The sequence below is a fragment of the Carassius carassius genome, chromosome 34 (genome assembly GCF_963082965.1).
Source record: "Carassius carassius chromosome 34, fCarCar2.1, whole genome shotgun sequence".
Lineage (NCBI taxonomy): Eukaryota > Metazoa > Chordata > Actinopteri > Cypriniformes > Cyprinidae > Carassius > Carassius carassius.
Genome location: NC_081788.1, coordinates 6,837,942 through 6,862,507, shown reverse-complemented (window position 1 = coordinate 6,862,507; position 24,566 = coordinate 6,837,942). Strand labels below are relative to the sequence as shown.

The window sequence follows — 24,566 nt, the reverse complement described above, 5'->3', positions numbered from 1 at the left end:
ATGACTTGACCTCTGAATTCAGATTTTTTTTTAAGCTTAGGGTACAAGATAGGGCTGAAAAAAACATTGCATTCGAATTTAAGGTGTGTGTTAAGAAAGGCATCCTTATCAGTGGCGCACTAGATGTGATGATGATGTGTTATTGCGTTTTAATGATTTTTTTTTTAGCCTATCCAGTTGAAGCCACTAGATGCGGCGCTCCTGCATTGTTGATTAAGAATATTGCAAGAAAAGAGAGCATCAATGCGGAGAAGATCTTGTTAGTCAAAACTGAAACCAAGCCGTTCACTCAGAATGCACATTTTCTAGAGGGACATCTTTCACCATTGCACTCGCATCTCGCACAAGAGAACCGCATGTTTAGAAAGCCATGTGAAATTAATGCAAGTTCAACTTTGAAAAAACATACCTCGAGACTTAATGGCGGGCTTTTCCCCCATCCCACTGCAACTCGTGTATTTAAATGAAAAATGTACTCTGTGTGACTGGCTTTCGGACCTTTGTATTAAACTATGAATACATACATGATGCTGTTTTGCTTTAATAGTTGTTTACACAGCTTAAATAATTATAATTGGTTTATAAACATAATTTTAAACATTATATACTTTTTTTTTCCACATATAGTCATGTTATCTTATGCTCAATGCGCCCTCTTGCAGCCTCAGGAGAAAAGCCAAAAGCTTTTCTTTACCCTAACTGAAATTATGCTTTTTAAATTCGAATTTAATTCAAATTTTGATCATATTTACATTTAGCAGACGCTTTTATCCAAAGCGACTTACAGTGCATTCAAGCTATACATTTTTTTTACCAGTATGTGTGTTCCCTGGGAATTGAACCCATAACCTTTTGCGTTGCAAATGCAATGCTCTACCACTGAGCCACAGGAAACCTATTTAAGCTATTTAAGGGGGAGTTGTGGCCTAGTGGTTAGAGAGTTTGACTCCTAACCCTAGGGTTGTGGGTTTGAATCTCGGGCCGGCTATATCGCTTGTGTTCACTGCTCTGTGTGTGCACTTTGGATGGGTTAAATGCAGAGCACCAATTCTGAGTATGGGTCACCATACTTGGCTGAATGTCACGTCACATTTTGACAGCCCTAGTACAAGATGATGCCTTTATCGACACCAGATTCAGTTTCGGTTGGGGGGTCGTCTGGGTTTTTCAAGAGCACCTTTGATAAACAGAGACAGTGAGTCTAGAGGAGAATTCGAGTGTTGGAAAAGAACAGATAAAGGTGCAGGAAAGGGTTTTATTGGTAAAGTTCATCAGCCTGGTCCTAGTAGCCTCCCCGGGGAGTGGCAGTCTCTTAGTTTATTAGGCTAGCTATTGCTCTGGCTCCCACCGGTGCTGGAATGAGTGAGGTCAGGCGTCCCGTCTCCGAAACAAACCAATGCTGTTCTCTGGAATGTTTCGCTCCAGTAGTAGGCAGCGGTAATGAGCTGGGCCTGCTGTACGCTCTCCCCATGTTCCCCTCCAATGATCAGAGGGAGAGAAAAACATGCTGGGTTTATTAATTAGGGCACTTACTTATCTTTCCTCTTGACTTGGTCTATTTCTTTTATTCCATGGACTCTCTCTGTCGTCTGTCTGCACTCTCAAAGTGAACGCTGTGGAAAGAATTTAATTATAACCAGCTGAATGTTTGGTCTGCTGTTTGTTTTACTTCGAAATAGTTCACCAAACATTTAAACATTAAACATAATCTCAGGTAAGTAATTCGTTCGTAAACCTTGTATTTTTTCCTGTTCCCTATTAATTAAATGTGATAATAGCTAAAACTAGTTTAGTCTTTCCAGCCAAGTTAACTTGACTTGTTGAATCATTATAAGACTAGACTAAAAAAAAAGAGCAAAGATTTGCTAAAACGTAACACTTTTTATTAATAAAATATTGGAGGGGATCAGACATGATGGGATGAGAACGGAGAGCAAGAAATGGCTCAGATTCAATCATGTTTCCCACATGCTTTTTCACACAGCTTTGAATATTATAGCATGTGCACTAGCTGTATATACAGAGCATGTGCATTACTATAGCTCTGACACAGAATTAGCATGCTTTATTTGAAAAAATAAAAAGTAACCAGCAAAGAAAGATTTTGCTAATATGTTTTAATAATTTTTGCCTCTCAGACACTGTCAGCTGTCCACTGTGTCTAGTTCCTCTTAGCTCACCTGCCCTGTAGGGAGTTTCCCATGGGCGGTGTTTGCCTTTTTTTTAATACTTCATAAATTCGTTTCGGAAGAACTGTAGAGAAGTTAGGAATGTATATGAAAGTTTTTTATATTTAGAGTTTTGTGTGCAAGATGGTGCTTAAATATCTTATTTACACCATGGCACCTTTTTAAATATAGTGAAAGCGCTCTGATTTTTGTCATATGCCTCGTTATTGTTACACTTCAGTACCTTATTTTTACACAAATCATATTGATATTAGTAGGTCTTGCTGCCTGTATGTTTTTGGCCTGGGGATAAATATTGGTATGTTGTAAGTGTCTGGCAGTGGTTTGGAGTTGGCACAAGCTCAGAGTCTGTCACCTCTGTTTGACCGTTTGTCTCTCCATTTGTCTGTTCTTCTGGTTTGTACCACCTGCAGACATGGCTCGGAAAATGAAACCCACACAAAATCTATGGGAACGATTTTATATGTATCAAGTATCAAGTCTTGGTGTTTGTCCAAATTTCTTGTCCTTATTAGAGCAGCTGTGAAGGTGAAAGGCTCTCATTGCATCTTATTGCATTATGTAAAATATTCGTCTCAAGGGCATTATGCACCACCTTTTTACAGGGGAACTAGAAATTATGTTGGTGTAGAGACATGTTATTGTATAGTTACAGTTTTGCTTTAGCATGCAACTCAACCTAGTTTCTAAACCTTATATATACAAAAGTTTTTTTTTCTTTTGAATTGTCACATTTTTTAATCGATTTACAAATGGCTCACGGTTAATGGTTACAACCCTATTACTAAGTCTAGTTTCATATTAGCTTTAACCGTAATAAGATTTCTTTCCATTTATTTACATTTTGGGAAGGCAAAATCCCAATTACAAACAAAGACATGCAAATTACCACAGCTAAACATTCTGAAATAATAACATCTGGCGAATTGTGAAGCACTGCTCTTTTCTGACTGATTTGCTCGTAGTGGGGGTGTGATGAAATGTGTAAATGATGAGTTCTGATAGTTAGGACAAATGGCATGTCGGGGTCATGCTGGGGTCTAAAACAGCATAGGGCTGACAGATATCTGTGAAGGGTTGGAGTTGTGTTTCTGTGTATTTTACTGCATTCGGTTGTAAGAGCAAACAGATGGAGTGACCCTGCATAGAACTGCTCCACAAAACTCTTCTTTCCGTTATAAAATCATGTACGTCAAGGTTTATGCAATCTGCTCTCTACTTTGGCTTTGTCTTCTGTGCATTAATTTAACTAATATCAGAAAGTTCCACATTCATTTGTTTTTCAGAGTTGATGCAAATTCAAAGACTCAGAATGTTGCCTTCGGTTGCAATGGAAACGTTTGCAGTTAAAATCCTTGAACTCTTAAAGGATGTACTGATCCGCTGTTGACCTTATACAGCAAAGTTATGTTTTCTTCAGCCTCATGGCAACTTCTAAAATTGATGGAGCATTTTATTAGACTGTTTATAAAAAATAAAACTCATCTCTGCAACTCAAGCAGTTTTACAGGAATTTGTTTTGTCAGGGATGCTTTACTATTCTCAACTTTTGTCTGCAATACAAACTAAGCTGAAAGATTTATATTGTCAGTAAATGTCCTTGGTGTGAATTTGTACAATTCTTCAGTGCAAGTTACTCTGAAGAGATGATTAGCTGAATAGTTTAAGTATATTTTATGATTCTGAACAGATTGCTTGCATATTAACGGTCGTGTGGGTGTAGAAAATATTAACTAACAAAATCGTAGCATTTAACAATTCAGTTAAATTTAGATGGTTATATTCAATGTTATGTCCAACTGAATCTTCAGTTTCAATAAAATTTTACATTATGAATGATTCATGTTGTCTTTAATCATTAGTTGTGAATATTCTTAATTGGTTCGCTTTCTTCTTTTCTCTCTCCATCTCACATCCTGTGCTGATGTCCTAGCTGTTTTTATGGAGAGCTGGGCTGGATGCAGAGTTCAGATGTAGAGAATCCTTGATGATGATGATGATGATGATGATGATGATGATGAAGACTATGTTGCTGCTGATCTCAATACTGCTAACTCAGGCTCTTCAGTCCCAGGGCAGACCGGCCACCCAAGATGAGAGTAAGTCTTTTTTGTAGTACTCTTGTTGTATTGAGTCTCAGTTGAAGATGTTAATAATAAACCATGTCTTAGACATGATGCAATTAAGCAACTGAAATAGTTTTTAAATTGGTCATATCCTACACTTTTATGCCAGGTTTATTTTCAGTTTTTCCTCTTTAATCCACTTAAAGTTGTTTAAGGTTTCTTTCACCAAAAACAGGTGCGATTGTTTTCCACCCCCTGTCTGAGCTTAAATTAAACAGTCTTTATGTTGCAACATTTCCATTAGGATTTCTTCATATATATGAATGAACATCAAGGATTCACAATGACCTAAGGTTAAACTTATATTCAGGAAACTGTCTGCATAATACATCAAAGACTTTTCTTCTTCATATACACTGCAAAGAAAAGATCAGTTTTCCAATTTCAGGTTCATTTTATGAGTTTCAGCTCAATTTTTTAAGTCTCATTGACATAATTAAACTTTTACATCCAGTTTGATTATACTTAAAATTTTCAAGTAGCAACTGAATATTTAAAGTTGAAGTAGTTAGGTGTTTGTTTTTTGTTTGTTTGTTTTTATTGTTTTAAAGAGTAAGTAAAATGCTGTTTTATACAATATCTCCGATTGTATGGCTATGTCGTATGACCATATATGCTTGTTCTCAAACCATGTTTGCATCTCCAATATGCTTTATGTCAGTGGTGTGCCGGGGGGAATCACATTCTACTCCTAGCTGTGGAAGTTTACACTTAGACACCATTTGTTCTCTGTTTGTTCTCTTCCACCTCATATTCAAAATAATTATTTAAACCCCTAAGGACTTTCATGCACTCAAGTCGTAGACAGAAAGTGAAAAAGGGAAACGGTTGGGAAAAAAAACACCAGCTGAAATAAAACCCTGAAAAATGTGTCCTTTGGCAACATTCCAGATGAGCAAGTGCCTGTGGCTCTCACAGGCCCAAGCGTGCTTCCGTAGCTTCTTCATCATCCTTTGGATTTCGGAAATAGGGTGTTCCCAGGAGACTTCTAAATGCCTTACATTACAGTGACCACCATTATAAAGTGAGTGGTCACTTCTGCTCTGGCCGACTGTGGAGGCTTTAAATAAACACTGTAGTTATGAATTTACCCCAGAGCTGGAGGTGTGAAATAGCTGCCATCTGTACCCTCTGGCTAAGCAAAAATACCTCACTTTTCTCTTCCCCCTCTATCTCTCTTTCTCCCTCCCCGTTGTCTCACCATCCTCCTTTTGTAATGAAAAGGTATTTGTTGTCAAGAGTTGACTACCGGAGACATTGTAAATTACTGCTTTTAATAGAAGACACAGAAAGTACTCCGCCCAGTGTTGCTATTCCACAGTGGAGATCGTGTTTCTGGGAAAACGTTGCACGTTTTCTTGTGGTTGATTGCAGAGTTGTAAAGCGTAGACCTGTGGGTAGTACTCCTTATGAAAACTTGAATTGCATGAAAAAAGTTGGTAAATGTTAACAAGATTGCATATTTAAGCATGTAGACTCACTGTGGGTTTAACTAATTGGGGGCTCGCCCGGGATACAAGTTAATTAGTTCCTCTTGATTTGACTATTTCGGTCATTTTATTTAAGTTTCTGGATATTAGTTTGAATACTTCCCTAAAATAGTCTGTTGTGACTAGTGTAGGGAGGAAACCCCAACCAAAATGTGATGGATTACCTTTTACCCACTTAATGCTTGACAGCCAAATGGCCAGGCATGCTGATACCGTCTATGCATTTCCTCTACTCCTCCTCTCCTTTCGTCCTCCTGTCAGGACAGAGAGCACTTTTCTCTCTCTCCCCTCAGGCCTCCTGTGGTGTAAATGATCGTTTCAGCTGTTGATGAGTGACTGACACTCCAGCATTTGGTTACATTTATTTTTTTTCCCTAAGTGGGAATACAACCTGCACAAACAACAGGATTTCCTTAAGTACGGATTCAAATTTGTCTAAACACTCTTAAATGGCTTGGGATCTGAAGACACGTTCGAAGGCTCAACATGTATTTAATGGAAAGTGAAATAAAAATCTAATCTAAATGTGGAGTTATTTGCAAGTCATTTAAATATGTTCCATTTTCCTTTTGTTCAAATTAATGTTATGCTTTTATAACTATGGTAAATGATGATACAATTTAGTTTTGTTTATATGCTAATATAGTATTTATTTTCCTGAATTATCCCTTTTCCAGTTTAGTTTCACTGTGTGTGTGTGTGTGTGTGTGTGTGTGTGTGTGTGTTTGTGTGTGTGTGTGTGTGTGTGTGTATAATATTACATTTTTATTAATTTTTTATGTTTCTATTTAACTTTAGTACATTTTATTTCAGTTTTTTTGCCAGGGCAGAATTTCTAATTTTAAGTTTACATTTTCCATCCAATATTTATAATTAATTATATTTAACTTTATTCCCATTTCTTTCAAAAAAAAATATTTTCAATAGTTTAACAATATCCACACTTTTCCGTTAACTTCCAAAGAGCCAAGCACACACTACATGACACAATCTCATTGTCTTTGTTTTGTTATGACAATATAACACTTTTATATAAGGTGCACTGAATGAATGCTATGACAGATTTCAAACCAGTTTCATACAGTTTCAAATCAGTATATTGAAAATTACTCCATGAGTAATGAGTTGTCACTCAATAGTGTTCCCAATATTCCTGTTATATTACTTTAAAGGAGTCATGACCCACAATTTTCACTTTTCCACGAGAATCAATGTATGTTATGATTGCCTAACTATTATACACTGGCCGGGAAGCCGATATTTAAAAGTGAAGCATTTGTTTACCTCAGGGTATGTAAAATAGCCCACGTGCACACGCACTCAAATACGAGATTTTGATTTCTTCCTCGTCTTGACGTCAAGACGAGGCAGGATATACCATATATGGACACCGCAGCAGGAAGCTCGCCCTTCCCCTCTCCCCCTCATATTCAGTCGAGAAAGAGTTGCTCTGTGGTTGACTACCAGAATCAACATGTAAATGTGTTTTCTCTACCAAGAACGGACCTAGCTATCAGAGACCAGTGGATTAAATTCATTTTTAATGACGCGGTTCCTTCAACCCTTCCACTGGTTTATCGTTACGTGTTTGTGCTAAACATTGTACGCCGAAATCCTTCACAAATTTGGGGCAATATCAGGCGAAGTTGGCATCGAATCTCTGGAAAAGCGCCATTCCAACAAAATTGCCGGCAATTGAAACGGTAAGACTGTGTTTTTATTGCTCTACTGTGTGTAACAAACAGCATAACTGCTAATGCGGCTATTGTATGCTATTGCGTCTGTCACTAGACAAATAAACGAAAGACTTGAGGTGAAGTAATTGTTTATGTTCCCTGTAAACGGACTGCAAAAACGGACTTTTGACTGCATTATAATGATTTCTTAATTCAGAATATGATCAAGATTGCGTAGGTTGATGTGTTCGGGGAATTTGCCAGTTAATAGTAACATTTAAAGCCCCTTAAATGAACGAAATGACTCGGAAAAAAGATCGAACAAGAGAGTCAGACACACTATCGTTCAATGAACGCGTCCAGGCACAACTCTGGTGGGAGTATTAGCTTCGAGGTATGGGGAATGGCTGCTAACGTACTTTGCACAAAACAAATGACTGAGATCATCATGAATTCGGTTATTGTTTATTTATTGCCTAACGCTTATGAGGCGCCGTCTAGTTTGTGTGTGTGCTCACGTCTTATATTTGTGTGTGTGTGCTGTGCTCACGTCTCATATGAGTAACTTTATGTGCGTGGATAGTTCATATACATGTATGTGTGACTAGTACTTAGTATATATGCAAGCGTGTTTCATATGTGTGCGTGAATGAAGTTTGATTTAAGCCCTAAACGGCGCCTCATACTTATACACTGGCCGGGAAGCCGGTCGCGTTCATTCACAACTTGCGCCATGATGTCAGTTTGTAATGATATGCTAAAGCATTACCTGCGTTGTCAACCCCCCTCCTTCCTGCAACCAATCAACGCGCCCCTCATTTGCATTATTATAATGACCGTCCTCGACAGCCAAAATATCGCATCAGATCTCGCGAGACAATAATGCCTTCAGAAATAAGGGTCTGAGGAGCTCTGTGCTTATTTTTTTTCCACTTTTCTTTTTTGAAGGGCCTGAAAGACTATAATACAGCAGTAGGTATCCAAGGTAATACGACGTTATGACTCCTTTAAGGATATAGAAAATGTCTGATTTCTGTTGTTCATGGTTAATGTCCATTGATGCATTTTAATGTATGACTCTTTATTTATTCTTGCCACATCATTTTTACTCTCTTTTAAACAATCTGACTATATTGAAGGAGATGAATAAATACTTTGGGGAAACAATGGCTGTGATTCAGCATGCTGATCTCATTCCTGCCCCTTCTGCAGACCACGTGCGTGTGTACATGGCCACATTTGCGTGTAGGCAAGCAGTGATTATGTTTGTACAAACGTGTCCATTGTGAACAAATGTCATTAGCATCCAAGACCTGATGTGGGCTATAGTTGATGCAGGCTAGCATAAGACAAGGCAGGTTTATGCTTGGGGAAGTGTATGCATTTCTTTTGGTGTCATGCTGAGCCAACACCTTCACTAATCACTGACTGCTAGTCAGAATAATCAGATTTGGACACAAATGCCGCGTTTTCTTTGAAATTACCCGGAACAATTGTACAAGGAACTTGACTACTGCAATTTTCCTCTCACACTTACAATAAGACAAAATGCTATCAAATACCACTGCCTCCTTTCATTTTCATTTAAATGTAATTCAGGGAAATGTGTATGTATACAGCCTACATTACAATGAAACAAAATATTATATCAGATTCCTCTTTTTATTGTCATTTTAACATATAAATAAATTGAATAAAGACCAAAGGTCACCTGTTAGATTTACCCAAAATGAATTATATTTTATGTTTAACCACTAAAGAGACATCAGAGCCAGCGGCACACATCAGAAGGTCTAGCCGAGGTGAGAATGCTTCTCGGGGTATACATGATTACTGAGCCCCTGCTGATCACGTGGAGCTCATGTCTCCGAGATCGGCGAACCACACTTTTAAATAGGCGCTGTCTTTATAAATAAAATGCAGATTTGAGTTTTAAACAACTTCATTCTCGCCTGAAATTCTTTTAAAACTACATTTCATGACACAGTAACCGTAATATTTTGAAAATTATCGGAATAAATGGTGGTTGAAATCACAATGCTGTGTGGACTCAACCAATCAGCATTCTCAGTGCTCCAGTCCCGCCCCCAAAAAGGTCCGGACCTTTGAAAAAGTACTACCTCACCAGCAGGGACTTTCTGAGGGGCATTTTTTTAACCCAGAACTTTTAGATCCTGGTTCCTGTGGTGGAAACACACCGAGTACCAGCCCAAAGTCCCTAGTTCCTGGGTAAAGTTCCATTGGTGGAAACACGGCTTAAATTTCAAAAATTTCAGTTTCTTTGAGACTGTGCACATTCCAGGTTGTTACTGAGATTAAACCTCTGATATCTCAGCCGCAGATCACTGGGATAAAGGAGTGGTCATTTTTTTGTCTAAATTTATTTGTTTTGCATTTTCTGTGACTAAGTTGTACTTACATATTTTCTTCTTCTCTGTACTTGACCATCATTCTCTCTCATGAAAGGAAATCCCTGTGGTCATTCTCTTCTTGTATTGCTTCCTCTCTTGTATCCAGTCTCTCTCTGAAAGGCCCCTCTGCCCTTCCGGCACACTGCCTGAGCCTTACTCATTCGCCTCTCATTTTGTCCTTCGCCAAAAAATTTCTCTTTCACGATTTTTTCCTGCAATTAACTTGATTTTCAAGGATGTCAATCATTTTTTGCAATGGCTTGGAGCAGGACATTAAAAATGCAATGGCTATTCCAGCTGGGTTGCTTTCCCAAAAATAAGGACTTTAATCCAAACTAATCTGGTCACAGAATCTGGAACATTAACAGCCTTGAGATTCCATGAGGAGTGACTTGGCATGACAGGGTGCATCTTTACTTGAAGTAAGTTGAGTTAGAATTAGATTTGCTGTATTAATTGTAAATCAAAAACACAGTTTTTCAAACTTTGTTGCAATGATTTATTGAAGTATAATGGGTTTATTTTAGTGACATTGTGAGATGTAAAATGTTTATCATATACAATTTCATGAAAATGTATTTTAAACAAATTGTCTTGAATTAGAATCCAAGAAAGTTCTTGGCAACGAAAAAAAAAAACACTGCCTTTATCTATTTACACAGTGTAACTGAAGTAGGCACAGATCTTTTCTTACATAATGTGGCGTATTTAAACTTATTATTGAATTTAAAAAAAAATGTAGTACAGGGTTTTAGTTTTATGCATCAGTTATTTATTGGATGGAAGCAGATCTGAATTTGAGCTTGCAGTCAATTGTGAGAAGGGATCAGGGTTTAAACAGCCTAAATGATTGGAGAAGTTATGACATCTGTTACTGTAGCTCAAGTGGTAGAGCATTGGTTGGGGGTTCCAATCCCAGGGAACACATGTTAGGAGACAATTGTTAGCCTGAATGCAATGTAAGTCGCTTTGGATAAAAGCGTCTGCTAAATGCTTTAATTTAATATATATATTCATTTTAGAGAATAGATTCAAAAGATTTGACTTTCTGGCTTCTCATTTTCCTTTTCTTTTTTTCTCTCATTTTTTCCAGTTAATATTCTCTATTCCCGCCAGTGCAGTAGTTCTGCCAGACGACATCTGGAGTCTATAGTGTGCACACTAAGCATGTCTTCAGCTTGTATTGCATGGTGTTTTGTTCTTTGAAGTGACTGATGGCTTGGTAACATGCCACTATTTAATATCCTGGAAGGAAGCATGTCGATTAATGACTATAAATCATTAAGCAGCTGTATAATGTTCTCCCTGTGTGATTATTGCAGAAAACTCTCACTTGATACCTCACAGTAAACAGCTTCTCTTGTGACTGGTGCAAAATGTTTTCGGCAACTGCTCTGCTCAGTTAAATGTGCCAAGAGGAAATTACAACCTCACTGTCATGAACTTACGATCAGTCAGTGTGTCTATAATATGAATTTCTCAGCAATTATAATTTGAAACATTTCTGGCTCACTGGCACTGAGGTCAAGTGAGGCTTTGCTGTTTTTAGGGTTGAACTGAGTGTCTTTGAATGGCCCCAGTGGACATAATGGAGACCAGGTTGGTTGTCGTAAGACTGGTTTTATGCCAGTAAACAATGTGTTTTCTCTAGCACTGTTTTTGTTGTTGTTGTTTTTTTTATGTTGGTTTCAAACCCTCTTAAATTAGAATAATTTTGGTAAATTCTGTCCACCAATTACTCTGTTTTTCATGTAGCTCTTGGGAGACAGGTGAACACAAAGAAATCACATTGGCATTCAGATGCAAAAGTCAGTTATATAGTGAAAGTTGATTTTAACTGAAAGATTGGTATTTTTCTTAAATGTCAGGTCGAGAATAAGTTTCCAGATAATAAATATGTGAATAAATATAATAATTTGTTAATTATAGTTTTAGATGGAAAAAAAAACACCACAACGATTTCATGGTTTTGTATGTTACTTTTTATGTTTTTGCAAACATTGAGGCAATTGATATAATGTTTCGTTTCATTGTAATGGCTGTATATATACACATTTCCCTGAACTAAGTACATTTCTGCGGCTATAATTATGTTTAAATGAAAACGAAAGGAGGCAGTGGTATTTGATATCCCATTTATTTTTATTGTAAATATACAGAGATGAAAACTGCAGTAGTCAAGGCGAGCTGACTGATGTTATCAAGTACGCTGCTGTTTGCAGAATTACCGGATTTGCGTCGTCGCAGACATCACACCTCAGAGTTGATTGCACAAAGTCCGAACTACCGAGAATGCAAATCAGAAATTTGTGTACTTAAGATTGTATTGAGAAACGCGCACAGACCTACGTCACCAGACTATTTGCCTAATCTTCAATCTTCACGTTACTTTAAACTGTGGTGGAAACGCAGAAAGCAACAGGTCTGGGGGGAGAAATAGTTCCTGGGGAAAAAAGTTCCTGGTAGAATTGTTCCGGGTAATTTCGGTGGAAACATGGTATAAATTGGATGCCAAGGCTTTTTAGGTTGTGTAGAATCTGTGATATTTAATCCAGTTCGTTTGCTGGTTGCAGTAGACTGTGTGTTTCCAGCAACCTGTGGCCTGTTGAATGACGCTAGCTGAACAAACTCTGAATTTCAGAGTACGTTTAAAGTTGACATAACCAATCAAATTCAGTCTGGTTTAGAGCTCATAAAGCTCTATATAAATATTCCCTGTTAATTTAGAGATTGGTCCAGAGCAGGGCTGTGCGATCAATCGAAATCCAAACAAAAAAAATCGCAATTTGAGTGGGCGCGATTTTTAAATCGCTTTATAGCACAATTTTCCGCAGCCCTGACCTCCTGCAGTATGTTATCTGAACCAATCAGGATGCAGCGCGCCTAAGTGGAGCGCGAGAACAGAGCAGACTGGGCATATGCCTAACTTTTTTTTTTCGAGGCCATGTTAACGGAACAGAACGTTCACACTGCACGCAGTAAAAAGATGAGAACAGAAAAGGTTATAAATAGAAAGGTGCGAAAAGATTTAATATCTTGCGCGTGAGAACGGAGAGAGTTGTGAGTGCACAGGACACAGGTTGAGCGAGAGGAGACATGTTGTAAGGCAGCATGTATCTGAGCCTTATACAGTCTATGATCTGAGCACGCGCATCTGGTTTTGTTAACAGAGCAAAGGAAATCTCTGTGCAAGTCAGTGATGCGCGGGCTGATCCAAAATGAGCGGGTGCCTGCGGTCATCCAAAAATATTTTTAATGATATTCGGGTTGCGGTTGGTCGGGTCCTTTGAAATAAAAATGCCAATTAAACCTTTGTCATTTATATAGTACAAGACACATTTTTAAAATACATAGGCTTACACTTTATTGGCTGAATAACTGGCATGAAGATGATGCACGAGCTCAGTCTGCACGTAGAGATAGAGGCGGCAAAGAAGACTGCATGGGGAGCAACGTCGCTGTTTTTGGTAAAACATGATTTTGACGACTTTGTATTATAGAAAACTCTTTTTAAAAGATTTTCGTTTTGTATAAATTGTATCTTAATTTTGATCGATGTTTTATCAATCAGTTGCCCGTATTTAATAAATAAGACGCAAATATATAGCCTAGCAGACAATGTAATAAGGCGCCGGCACGATCACTTGCATTGCATGTGAACTAAACTCAGCGTGCGCCTCAAAGATTTGAGAAATATAGGCTATACATTACAGAAAGCTTGAATTGTCTTCTTTTAAACGAAAATATTCAAACCAAAATAAATGGGCTACTCTCTGATGATGTCATCCATATGAAATGTGCATTTCTCTCTGGCGTTCATTGCGAGTCTGCATCGTCAACTTCATCTTTGCAGCGACACAGAAAACACCAGTTTATTACTAAACAATAAAATGACTCCTTGCATATTTTCGAACCAGCAGGCCAATCTGGGTTGAGTGAGACCCCACGGAATGAGCGAGCGGATTGGGATATTCAGAAATGCGCTCTCCGCACACGAGCTCTGATCGGAACAAACCCGAACCTCAATGTCTGCTAACCTTGCAGAAACATACAAATAGACATAGCCAGACTAGACTATTTTAGTACAAATTATGAGCTTATTTTTTTATAATTCTTGACAAAATTATAATATATTAAGTTTTGTTGTTTGATGTTTTTTTTTTTTTTTTTGCCTAGTTAGTTTTGCCTATGGCCCAGTGACGCTACGATGAGCATTTACTGCTTTTTAAAAATGCGGGTCGGGTACAATATTTAAATTTTTTTTTTGCGGTCCGAGTTGAGGGCGGGTTAGTTGAAAACGTCGGTCAGGTGAGGGTTATTAATTATTATTAATTTTAATGTGCTTTCGTGTTACAATAATGTGCTCTTGTTGCTGCTTCTGAACCGCGTACACATAACTTAATGTATACGCACTGCAGACGGAGTACGTGTGACCCTTGGGCAATAAATATATTGGGCAAAACATATAACACCTGAGGCACCACTACAGTGAGCTCTATGACCAATGCATGGCAAAAAAGAAGAAAAAAAATCCCTGAACACGGTTTTATTTTATTTTTATTTTTATTTTTCCATATGTCTAGACATTTTGTTTGACATCTTTACTTAGTGATTATTTTGACTTCTGTCTGTTCTATAGACATTTGATAAAGCTCTCATTGGTTTTATTCTGGAAATATGTTTAAAATTTATACTGAATGCATTTAGGACTGTAAAGCATGTCTGTGTGTGTCAAAATCGTGATTAAAATCGAAATCGCAAAATTGATAAAAAATGGTGATAGGTTTTTTTTTGTCCATATCGCACAGCCCTAGTCTAGAGTTTGAGATTAACTCCAAAGCACATGCAGCAAACAGCTAATCACATGTAATGGAGAGAGCATCGGTTTGATTCAGTTGGCTCAAGTCATTTCTGTGTGATTAATTGATGTTGTTATTAAAAATAGAATGAATTTAAATGCATTTACAAGGCAGGAATAAACTGCTTCTGCAGCAAAATTTCTGCAGAAAATATTTGACTATGCAAAATAATTAGCTGAATTTAATAATTTATATAGTTTCACAAAGAGCTCAAAAGAAAATACAGGTTTAGTCATTTTAAAAGCTTTATATATTAAAACTTATTTATAGGCAATGTATATATTTAAAATAATTCAAATGCAAGTTTAATATTAATTGCAAGTTTATGTAATAATTATTTGAATATATTATATAATTAAGAATAGTTATAATTCATATGATATGAATATAATAAATAATTAGCAGCAAAAGACAAATTCTGTTGGGTGTCAAAATAATATTGGTTAAATTGACAGTGGGCGGGATCACACAGACCAAAACAAAAACAGACTTTCTGACACAAAACACTTATTTCATGTAGAATAACTGGCTGCTATAGCATGGAAACAAATGGTCTTTTCTGCTTTAGTACAGTCAAAAATATAACGTATAACACCCTTGAATATTTTTCTTGAGCAGTAAGCGTGTAAATGCTCAATTGCCCCTTTTTTATATATAGTTTTTCAGGGTATATAAAAATTGACTTGCCAACCTTGAAAACTGTCCAACCTTGAAGTATGATATCTTGCCCCTTTGAAACTTCTTATTGTATCTAAATAAGACTAAGCTAGCTCATCTTCTTTCTCCTTCCTTCATTCTTTTCTGCAGTATTTAAGTGGGGAAAGTTGATCCCTCCCTGGCCCCTGTTCCTGACAGGATTAAGAGCCTGTTAGACACATGCGAAGCAGGAAATACCTTAACTAGACCCTACTGAGGTCACCATGGATACCAGCCCAAAAACCTGCTGCAATAGGCCTCTCGCTCACTCGCCTTTATTAGCAGTTAATGGTAGTGATGGGAGTGGAGTCACTACAGCAGAACTAGTCAAGACGAAACCTGGCTTATGTTTGCGCTCTGTTTACTATTAAAAATGTGTCAGTAATAAGCATACCGGTAGCAGCAAAGCAGTTTCCTTTCTTAAAATCATTCTTCAATTAATGTTTTTTTCACAACCATAGACTTTGCCAGACTTTTCAGAATACATTTTCTTTGCTTTCCCCTTTTTTACCACAGTGACTCAGTAGAGCCGCGTTTCCACTGAAATTACCCGGAACAGTTGTACCAGGAACTTTTTTTCCCAGTTACTTTTTCCCCCCCAGACCTGTTGCTTTCTGCGTTTCCACCGCGGTGTAAAGTACCAGGAAGATTAGGCAAATAGACTGTTGACGTAGGTCTGCGCGCGTTTCTCAATACAAAGTACGCTGATTTTGGATGTGCATCCTCTGTAGATCTGACTTTGCTCATTTGACTCGGGAGTGTTATGTCCGCGACGACGCAAATCCGGTAAATCTGCAAAAAGCAGCGTACTTCATAACTTCAGTCAGCTCGCTTTGGCTACTGCAATTTTCCTCTCTGTATATTTACAATAAAACGAAATAGGATATCAAATACCACTGCCTCCTTTTGTTTTCATTTAAGCATAACAGCTGCAGAAATGTACTTAGTTCAGGGATATGTGTATATATACAGCCATTACAATGAAAATAAATATTATATAAATTTTATTTTCATTTTAACATATAGATAAATTGAATACAGACCAAAGATAACCTGTTAGATTTACCCAAAATGAATTATATTTTATGTTTAACCACTAAAGAGACATCAGAGCCAGCGGCACACATCAGAAGGTCTAGCCGAGGTGAGGCTGCTTCTCGGCGGATAGATGCGCACTGAGCTCCCGCTGATCGTGTGGAGCTGACCGTCTCTGAGATTGGCGAAACACATTTTTAAATAGGCGCTGTCTTTATAAATAATCCACAGATATGAGTTTTAAACAACTACATTCTCGCCTGAAATACTTTTAAAATTACATTTCATGACACAATAACAGTAATATTTTTTAAATGTTGATCCGAATAAATGGTGGTTGAACTCAACCAATGCTGCGTGAACTCAACCAATCAGGATGTTTAACGCCCAAGTGCCGCCTCCGAAAGTTCAGGAACTTTGAAAAAGTACCACCTCGCCAGCAGGGACTTTCTGAGGGGCATTTTTTTAACCGGAACTTTATTTAGTTCCTGGTTCCTGCGGTGGAAACACACCGAGTACCTGGCCAAAGTCCCTAGTTCCTGGGTAAAGTTCCTGCGGTGTAAACGCGGCATAGGATGTAGGCCATGCATTGTTTCTTTAGATTTACTCACATTTCCAAACAATGGTGTAAATGTCGTCTTCAGCGGGTGGCAGGATTTCATGGAAATTTGACCTTTTTGAACAATCATCAAATCCTGATGCATCTTTGAAGGGATCTGAATGTTTTTTGTAAAAGTCAAATCCATTGTTATTGAAAGCTATTTAATCCAATCACTATTTGAATATGAAGCAGTCACCATTTGTTTTGTAAATGCGAAAATCTCACCTCCGTTTACAAATAGTAAAGAGTCACAATTAGCATATGGTGTCAGTATGTGCTTTTTGACATCTCATCGGTCTATTCTTTTAAAGAGGATCCCCAACAGGGATACCCCCCCCCCCAAAAAAAAAGAGTACGGCCAGTTGCTTGAAAGGTGCAGACGCATGACATAATGTTGATGGACAATGAACCAATGTTATTATATTTAGACCCCCGCCTCCATCTATCCTGGTCGTCAGGAGCGACGGGTGGGCTCAGGTGGTGGTGTCTGAGGCAATGCCCCAACCTTGCATCCTGTAATCAAATTTCAGCTCTATCTCAGAATTGGCCTGACAATTGGCCCTTGACTAATTCAAACATAGATTTAATTTAGGCGTGACTGAGGTGGGATCTTTGATAGATGCTTGAAGGTGTTTTCTCTCATCTGTAAGTTGCAAAATAAAAATGTTCTGGGCCTTGATTACCATCTTTCTTTTCATGAAAGTTAGGAAGATAAATTCCAAAATGTTCATATGAACATTACAGTCCTTAAAAAATAAAATCTTAAATGACAGGTTTCGGTGTTGTTTGTCTGATTGTATTGTTGAATACTTGCTGATCAACTGTAAATGTAAAATGCACAAGGCTGTTGTTTTGCACTTCCTGCAGATTGCATAAAAATATAAAATTACACACCACATGTTTTGATAGGAGTGCCTGACTCAAGATGGAAAGTTTTAATACATTTATTTGAGAGATTCCTATTTGACTCATTTTGGTGGAGTTTTTCCTGAATTCAGCAAACAGTCACATCAAGCATAATCATGATTAGAATAGCCGCATTTCTACTGTCGGGCCAGTGTGAGCCAGGGCTTGAAATGGGCCATGCGGGGCTAATAGCCTCGGGCCAGTAGCGCGAGGCCAGAATAGTGCTGCGTTTCCACAGTCGAGCTTGAAGCTCCGCTGCACTTCACTATGACCCGCCCTTTACACACCTCTCAGTAACAACGTCGCAACCCCATCATTTCACCAACAAAGAGAAGTTATCAGAAAACTAAGAAATAAGTCACTGGAACTAGCGCGATCACAAAACTAATATGATAAAAGTGGCTTTTTGTTTGCATGCTTTGTTAAATATTTAAATTCAAAAGCATCAATGTTTTCCTATAGAATAAGTCATACATTGATCATAATGAATAGATTTATCAGGACTCAAAATTAGTCACACAGAAATAAATGTATTTCTATTTTATTTAATTATTTTTAACACTTAAGCGTTATGAAAATAGCCTGCTTTTTCAGTCGAGTCTGTTTCTATTTATTTGTAGCCACAGTAGCCTATGTCACATTTAGAATGAATGATAATATATTTTTTTTATAAAAGCTCCCAAACAAAAACCATTATTATATTTTTATGATAGGCTACGTGGAGCTAAACTCTCAAGACAAGACTTATGGCAGATAATATAAGTTACTAAATAAATACACGATTGTGATTGAGAATAGGAAGCTGACTTCTGATTTCTTCAAATGGTCACAGTTTACCATGTTTACTATGGTAATGTTAATGCCTAGCGTCCACAGTCTTTTGTATCATTTAAAAATATTTCTGCCTTGTATGGTGATCATAATCCACATCGGCTCAACTTATTTTAAACACGCATTGCTGACTGAAAGTGAGTTTTGAGCTTTACTTATTTAAAAACGTTTTTAATTTTAATTTGAATGCTGGTGTTATAGCTGTTAGCTTTCTGAAATGATCCGCGGCGCTGACGCTCTATATTTTTATAAAAGCTCCTAAACAAAAAACATTATTATATTTTTATGACATGGGCTACGTGGAGCTAAACGCTCGAGACAAGACTTATGACAGATACAATACAGTGGGTACAGAAAGTATTCAGACCCCATATTGACAGAAAAACACAGAATTGTTGACATGTTTATACATTTATTAAAAAAGAAAAACTGAAATATCACATGGTCCTTAGTAGGGCTTGCAGAGACTAGTCGAGTGATCGACTACTTCAACCACTAGTCGGCGCTGTCGGAAACAATCGACTAGTCGAGCATGCAATAACCATAATGCGTACAAAGAGTTTACAAGTACGACATGAATTTTAGGATTACAAAATTGCTTGTAGCTGTTACTTTCTATGACCTTATCTATGTTGCATGTAAAATTAAAATTTGTAATGTGATAATTAGGGGTGTGTCTGAAGCCCGAATTCCTTATTCAGATGGCACGGATAATGGCTTCAAAAATGAATAACAGACAAATAAATACAGAATAATTCTGCCTGAATACTGTGCTGAAGCTGGCACAGTCCGGAGTTTACTAGATAATAGTTGAGTCAGGGGATCAGCGCAATATTATACAACAGACCTCTAAAGTCACGAGTGTGAAGTGAATGAATGTAAACTTTATGAATGAAAAGACCGCAAATCAAACACATTTCTGTTGTCTCTCCGTGCATCTCTAAGAAAAAAAACAGAGTTTGCAAGAGTAATATCACCTATAATAATACATCATACACGTTCTATTATTTGTATATGTTTAAAAGGCAATGATTTAAACCATAGGCTACGATATGATACGAATTAATAGATTAAGCACAGCGTGCTCGCCAATGAAACAGCCGCACTGCGCATGTCAGTCTCTCAAATACCAGTTCTTATAACAAGAGTATACTTGTCCTACATGTTTGCATCTTTATCTTTAGCTGGTTTGCACGGCACATGCACATTTTTTTTGTGAAGTTCACTAAACATTCTGCGTAATGAAAATATGCGCATTGAATTGATTCAGTCGTGTTCAAATGATCACTAAACGTTTGTCATAACATCTCTCTGCTTGCATGATAAATGTTATTTTAGAAATTAATAATTATTTTAGTTTAACACAACATACTTGTTCAGTGATAACTATGAAAAATAAAACCTAGCCATAACAGTCTTATCAACGTTGTATCCGAATGCAGATACAAAAAAATGTTGTGATTGTTACAGACACAAATACAGATACAAATACTGGCTGTTACATGAAAATTTAAATATGTAATGTCATAATTACAAAATTTTGACAATAATTGTTGCATATGAATTAATTAAATTGTTGGCTATGAATTAATACGCGTTTATTGATAAAAAAAAAACAATTTAATGTATTTTCATTTACAGTAGCATTAACCACAAGTAGTCAAGTAACTAGAGTATTTAAATAAAAAAATCGACTAGTAGAAATCAGTAGTCGTGCAACCCCTAGTCCTAAGTATTCAGACCCTTTGCTGAGTATTTAGTAGAAGCACCCTTTTGATTTAATACAGCCATGAGTCTTTTTGGGAAAGATGCAACAAGTTTTGCACACCTGGATTTGGGGATCCTCTGCCATTCCTCCTTGCAGATCCTCTCCAGATCTGTCAGGTTGAATGGTAAACGTTGGTGGACAGCCATTTTCAGGTCTCTCCAGAGATGCTCAATTGGGTTTAAGTCAGGGCTCTGGCTGGGCCATTCAATAACAGTCACGGAGTTGTTGTGAAGCCACTCCTTTATTTTAGCTGTGTGCTTAGGGTCATTGTCTTGTTGGAAGGTGAACCTTCGGCCCAGTCTGAGGTCTTGAGCACTCTGGAGAAGGTTTTCGTCAAGGATATCCCTGTACTTGGCTGCATTCATCTTTCCCTCGATTGCAACCAGTCGTCCTGTCCCTGCAGCTGAAAAACACCCCCACAGCATGATGCTGCCACCACCATGCTTCACTGTTGGGACTGTATTTGGCAGGTGATGAGCAGTGCCTGGTTTTCTTCACACATACCACTTAGTATTAAGGCAAAAAAGTTCTATCTTGGTCTCATCAGACCAGAGAATCCTTCAGGTGTTTTTTAGCAAACTCCATGCGGGCTTTCATGTGTCTTGCACTGAGGAGAGGCTTCCGTCGGGCCACTCTGCCATAAAGCCCTGACTGGTGGAGGGCTGCAGTGATGGTTGACTTCCTACAACTTTCTCCCTTCTCCCGACTGCATCTCTGGAGCTCAGCCACAGTGATCTTTGGGTTCTTCTTTACCGCTCTCATCAAGGCTCTTCTCACCCGATAGCTCAGTTTGGCAGAACGACCAGCTCTAGGAAGGGTTCTGGTCATCCCAAATATCTTCCATTTAAGGATTAAGGAGGCCACTGTGCTCTTAGGAACCTTAAGTGCAGCAGAATTTGTTTTGTAACCTTGGCCAGATCTGTGCCTTGCCACAATTCTGTCTCTGAGCTCTTCAGGCCGTTCTTTTGACCTCATGATTCTCATTTGCTCAGACACGCACTGTGAGCTGTAAGGTCTTATATATACAGGTGTGTGGCTTTCCTAATCAAGTCCAATCAGTATAATCAAACACAGCTTGACTCAAATGAAGGTGTAGAACCATTTCAAGGATGATCAGAAGAAATGGAAAGCACCTGAGTTAAATATATGAGTGTCACAGCAAAGGGTCTGAATACTTAGGACCATGTGATATTTCAATATGGGGTGCTTTGTGTACATTGAGGGAAAAAAAAGAACTTGAAAAATTGAAAAAAATAAGGGGGTCTGAATACTTTCCGTACCCACTGTATGTTACTAAATAAATTCACTATTGTGATGGAGAATAAGAAGCTGACGTCTTCTCCAAGTGGTTGCATTTACCATGTTTACTATGGTAACGTTAATGTTTAGCATGCATAGTCTTTTGCATCGCTTATAAATATATCTGCCTTGTTTATAATTGATTATAATCCACATTAGATCGGACCGTGTTATTTCAAACACTCACTGTTGACTGAAAGTGAGTTTTGAGCTCAACTTATTTTAAAAAGTCCGTAATCCTTGTGTTATAGCAGGTAGCTTTCTGAAATGATCTTCGTCGCTAATGCTCTCCAGACGCGGAGAAACTCCGCCTTTGTTCATAACCCCTCCTCTAGCTCCAGCTGGCCCACTTTGCACAATATTATGGGAACATTAGCGGAATTGGTCGGTAAAGGCTTAAAATGCATCGGAATCTGCCGATTAAAAAAATTATGCCTATATATGCCTATATATGCTCTCACATTTGCTCAGGGTGTGCTAGCGATAAGATCACGTCAGCAGTGTGGTCATTCTTGAAGCAAACTCTTTCCTGATGATTAGATTCGCTGTTTTGGATCGCTGCACTGAATTTGAGAATGCATGTACAGAATGAGCATCAGGTACAGCATCGGCAACATCCCCTAGTCCTAATGCCTGTCCAGTAATGTGTTTTATTTATTTAGGGGGCGCTCTTGACTCTTTGTAATAAACTAAAAGGAAAATACAAAAATATAATTAATATGGGTCTCTGAATAAATAAAATATTAAGTGATGTAGAAAAAAAAAATCAGTAATTTTGACCCATACAATGTATTTTTGGCTATTCCTAAAAATTTACCCCAACGACTTAAGACTGGTTTGTGGTCCAGGATCACATATACAGTACAGACCAAAAGTTTGGACACACCTTCTCATTCAAAGAGTTTTCTTCATTTTCATGGCTATGAAAATTGTAGATTCACACTGAAGGCAATAAAACTATGAATTAACACATGTGGAATTATATTTGGAATTATATACATAACAAAAAAGTGTGAAACAACTGAAAATATGTCATATTGTAGGTTCTTCAAAGTAGCCACCTTTTGCTTTGATTACTGCTTTGCACACTCTTGGCATTCTCTTGATAAGCTTCAAGAGGTAGTCACCTGAAATGGTCTTCAACAGTCTTGAAGGAGTTCCCCGAGAGATGCTTAGCACTTGTTGGCCCTTTTGCCTTCAGTCTGCGGTCCAGCTCACCCCTAAACCATCTCGATTGGGTTCAGGTCCGGTGACTGTGGAGGCCAGGTCATCTGGCGCAGCACCCCATCACTCTCCTTCTTGGTCAAATAGCCCTTGATGCCTTCAGTGTGACTCTACAATTTTCTTAGTCATGAAAATAAAGAAAACTCTTTGAATGCGAAGGTGTGTCCAAACTTTTGGTCTATACTGTTTATCAGTATCACCATCAGCTTATTGGGCCAAAATTATCTGAGAAATATCAGCACATCGGATATTGGCAAAAATCTAATATCGTACATCCCTAGTAATAAAAACTCCTCTTTAGTGTTGTTTTATAGCTAACTAATGAACTGTGAACAGTGGATTAACATACTTTGCTGAGGTAAATGCCATGTTAAGTAACATGCTGTTCACAATCTCTTATATTGGCATCTTTCCACGGTTGAAACACTGATTAAGTGATTGCATTAGACATTATACATTTTGGGAAGCTATACTATATCTTTCAACATACCTTCTGAAGTTCATTCATGTTTAATTTGGGCTATAACTTATTAAAGTGGAAGAGACTCGTGCTCCACACTGCTGCTTGAACTGAGGTGATACTGTCTGTCATGTCACTTTTCAATGCGTCAAAATGGCATTTATTGTCTCATAGTATTATATGCGATTATTGAATGGGAGGTGTGCTACAGATAATCTTTGGGTACAGATTTGCTGCTATTATATTTATTATATTATAGTGTTAATGTGTTATTTTCAAGTTAATTATGACAGCATGTAGACTGAATGGAAATGCTGTATTAGATAATATAAAGCATTTCACATAGAAGCATTCAGTTTATAAAAATAAAATTGATTGATTTAAATAGGACAGTTAAAATAGTGCAATAATTTGAACTTTTTTTACATTAGTGCACAAATTTTGCCCCAGGATCTCTATCAAATGTCCTTAATGAATTTTATTAAACTCAACAAATTTCTGCACCCTGTTCTTAGTGGTAGCCCTGATCGAGCCGACGTCATACACTTTGTATCCGGGGGACAAACTGGAGCTGAGCTGTAAAGCTATAGAGGAGATACAGGAAGTGACCTGGACTAAGGACCACGTTCCCCTGGTTGACGGAGAGCACACCCGCCTGCGCAACCATCAGATGGAGATTGAGACAGTAGAGCCGGCCGACTCTGGTCTGTATGCTTGCTTTGCTCAGGGACCCAACAGCAACCATACAGATTACTTCAATATCAACGTTACAGGTGGGAAATTATGATTTGGGTTGATTTTCATATTGTTCACAACAAAATCTTTACCAAAATGTTTTTTCTCGATCAGATGGATTGGCTTCCTCAGAAGATGATGAAGAAGATGAGTCTTCCTCAGAGGAGGCCAAGCTATCAAGTGACCAGAAACTGCTTCGTGAGTCGCCCTCCTCTGTTAGGCAATCTCTGTGTGCTCCAAACTCTGACTCCGAGAGCTGC

The 24,566-nt window shown here is 37.9% G+C and overlaps 1 protein-coding gene across 2 annotated transcripts in view; it reads left to right on the top strand.

Annotated features, from left to right (window-relative positions):
* Positions 1 to 24,566, top strand: part of LOC132115393 (fibroblast growth factor receptor 1-A-like) — a 48,879-nt gene that overhangs the window by 2,703 nt on the left and 21,610 nt on the right. For both annotated transcript variants that reach the window (XM_059523845.1, XM_059523844.1), the window contains exons 2-4: positions 4,123 to 4,288; positions 24,087 to 24,344; positions 24,421 to 24,504. In XM_059523845.1, the coding sequence (XP_059379828.1) occupies positions 4,177 to 4,288; positions 24,087 to 24,344; positions 24,421 to 24,504 (454 nt within the window). In that variant the 5' untranslated portion in view covers positions 4,123 to 4,176. The remainder of the gene's footprint in view (positions 1 to 4,122; positions 4,289 to 24,086; positions 24,345 to 24,420; positions 24,505 to 24,566) is intronic.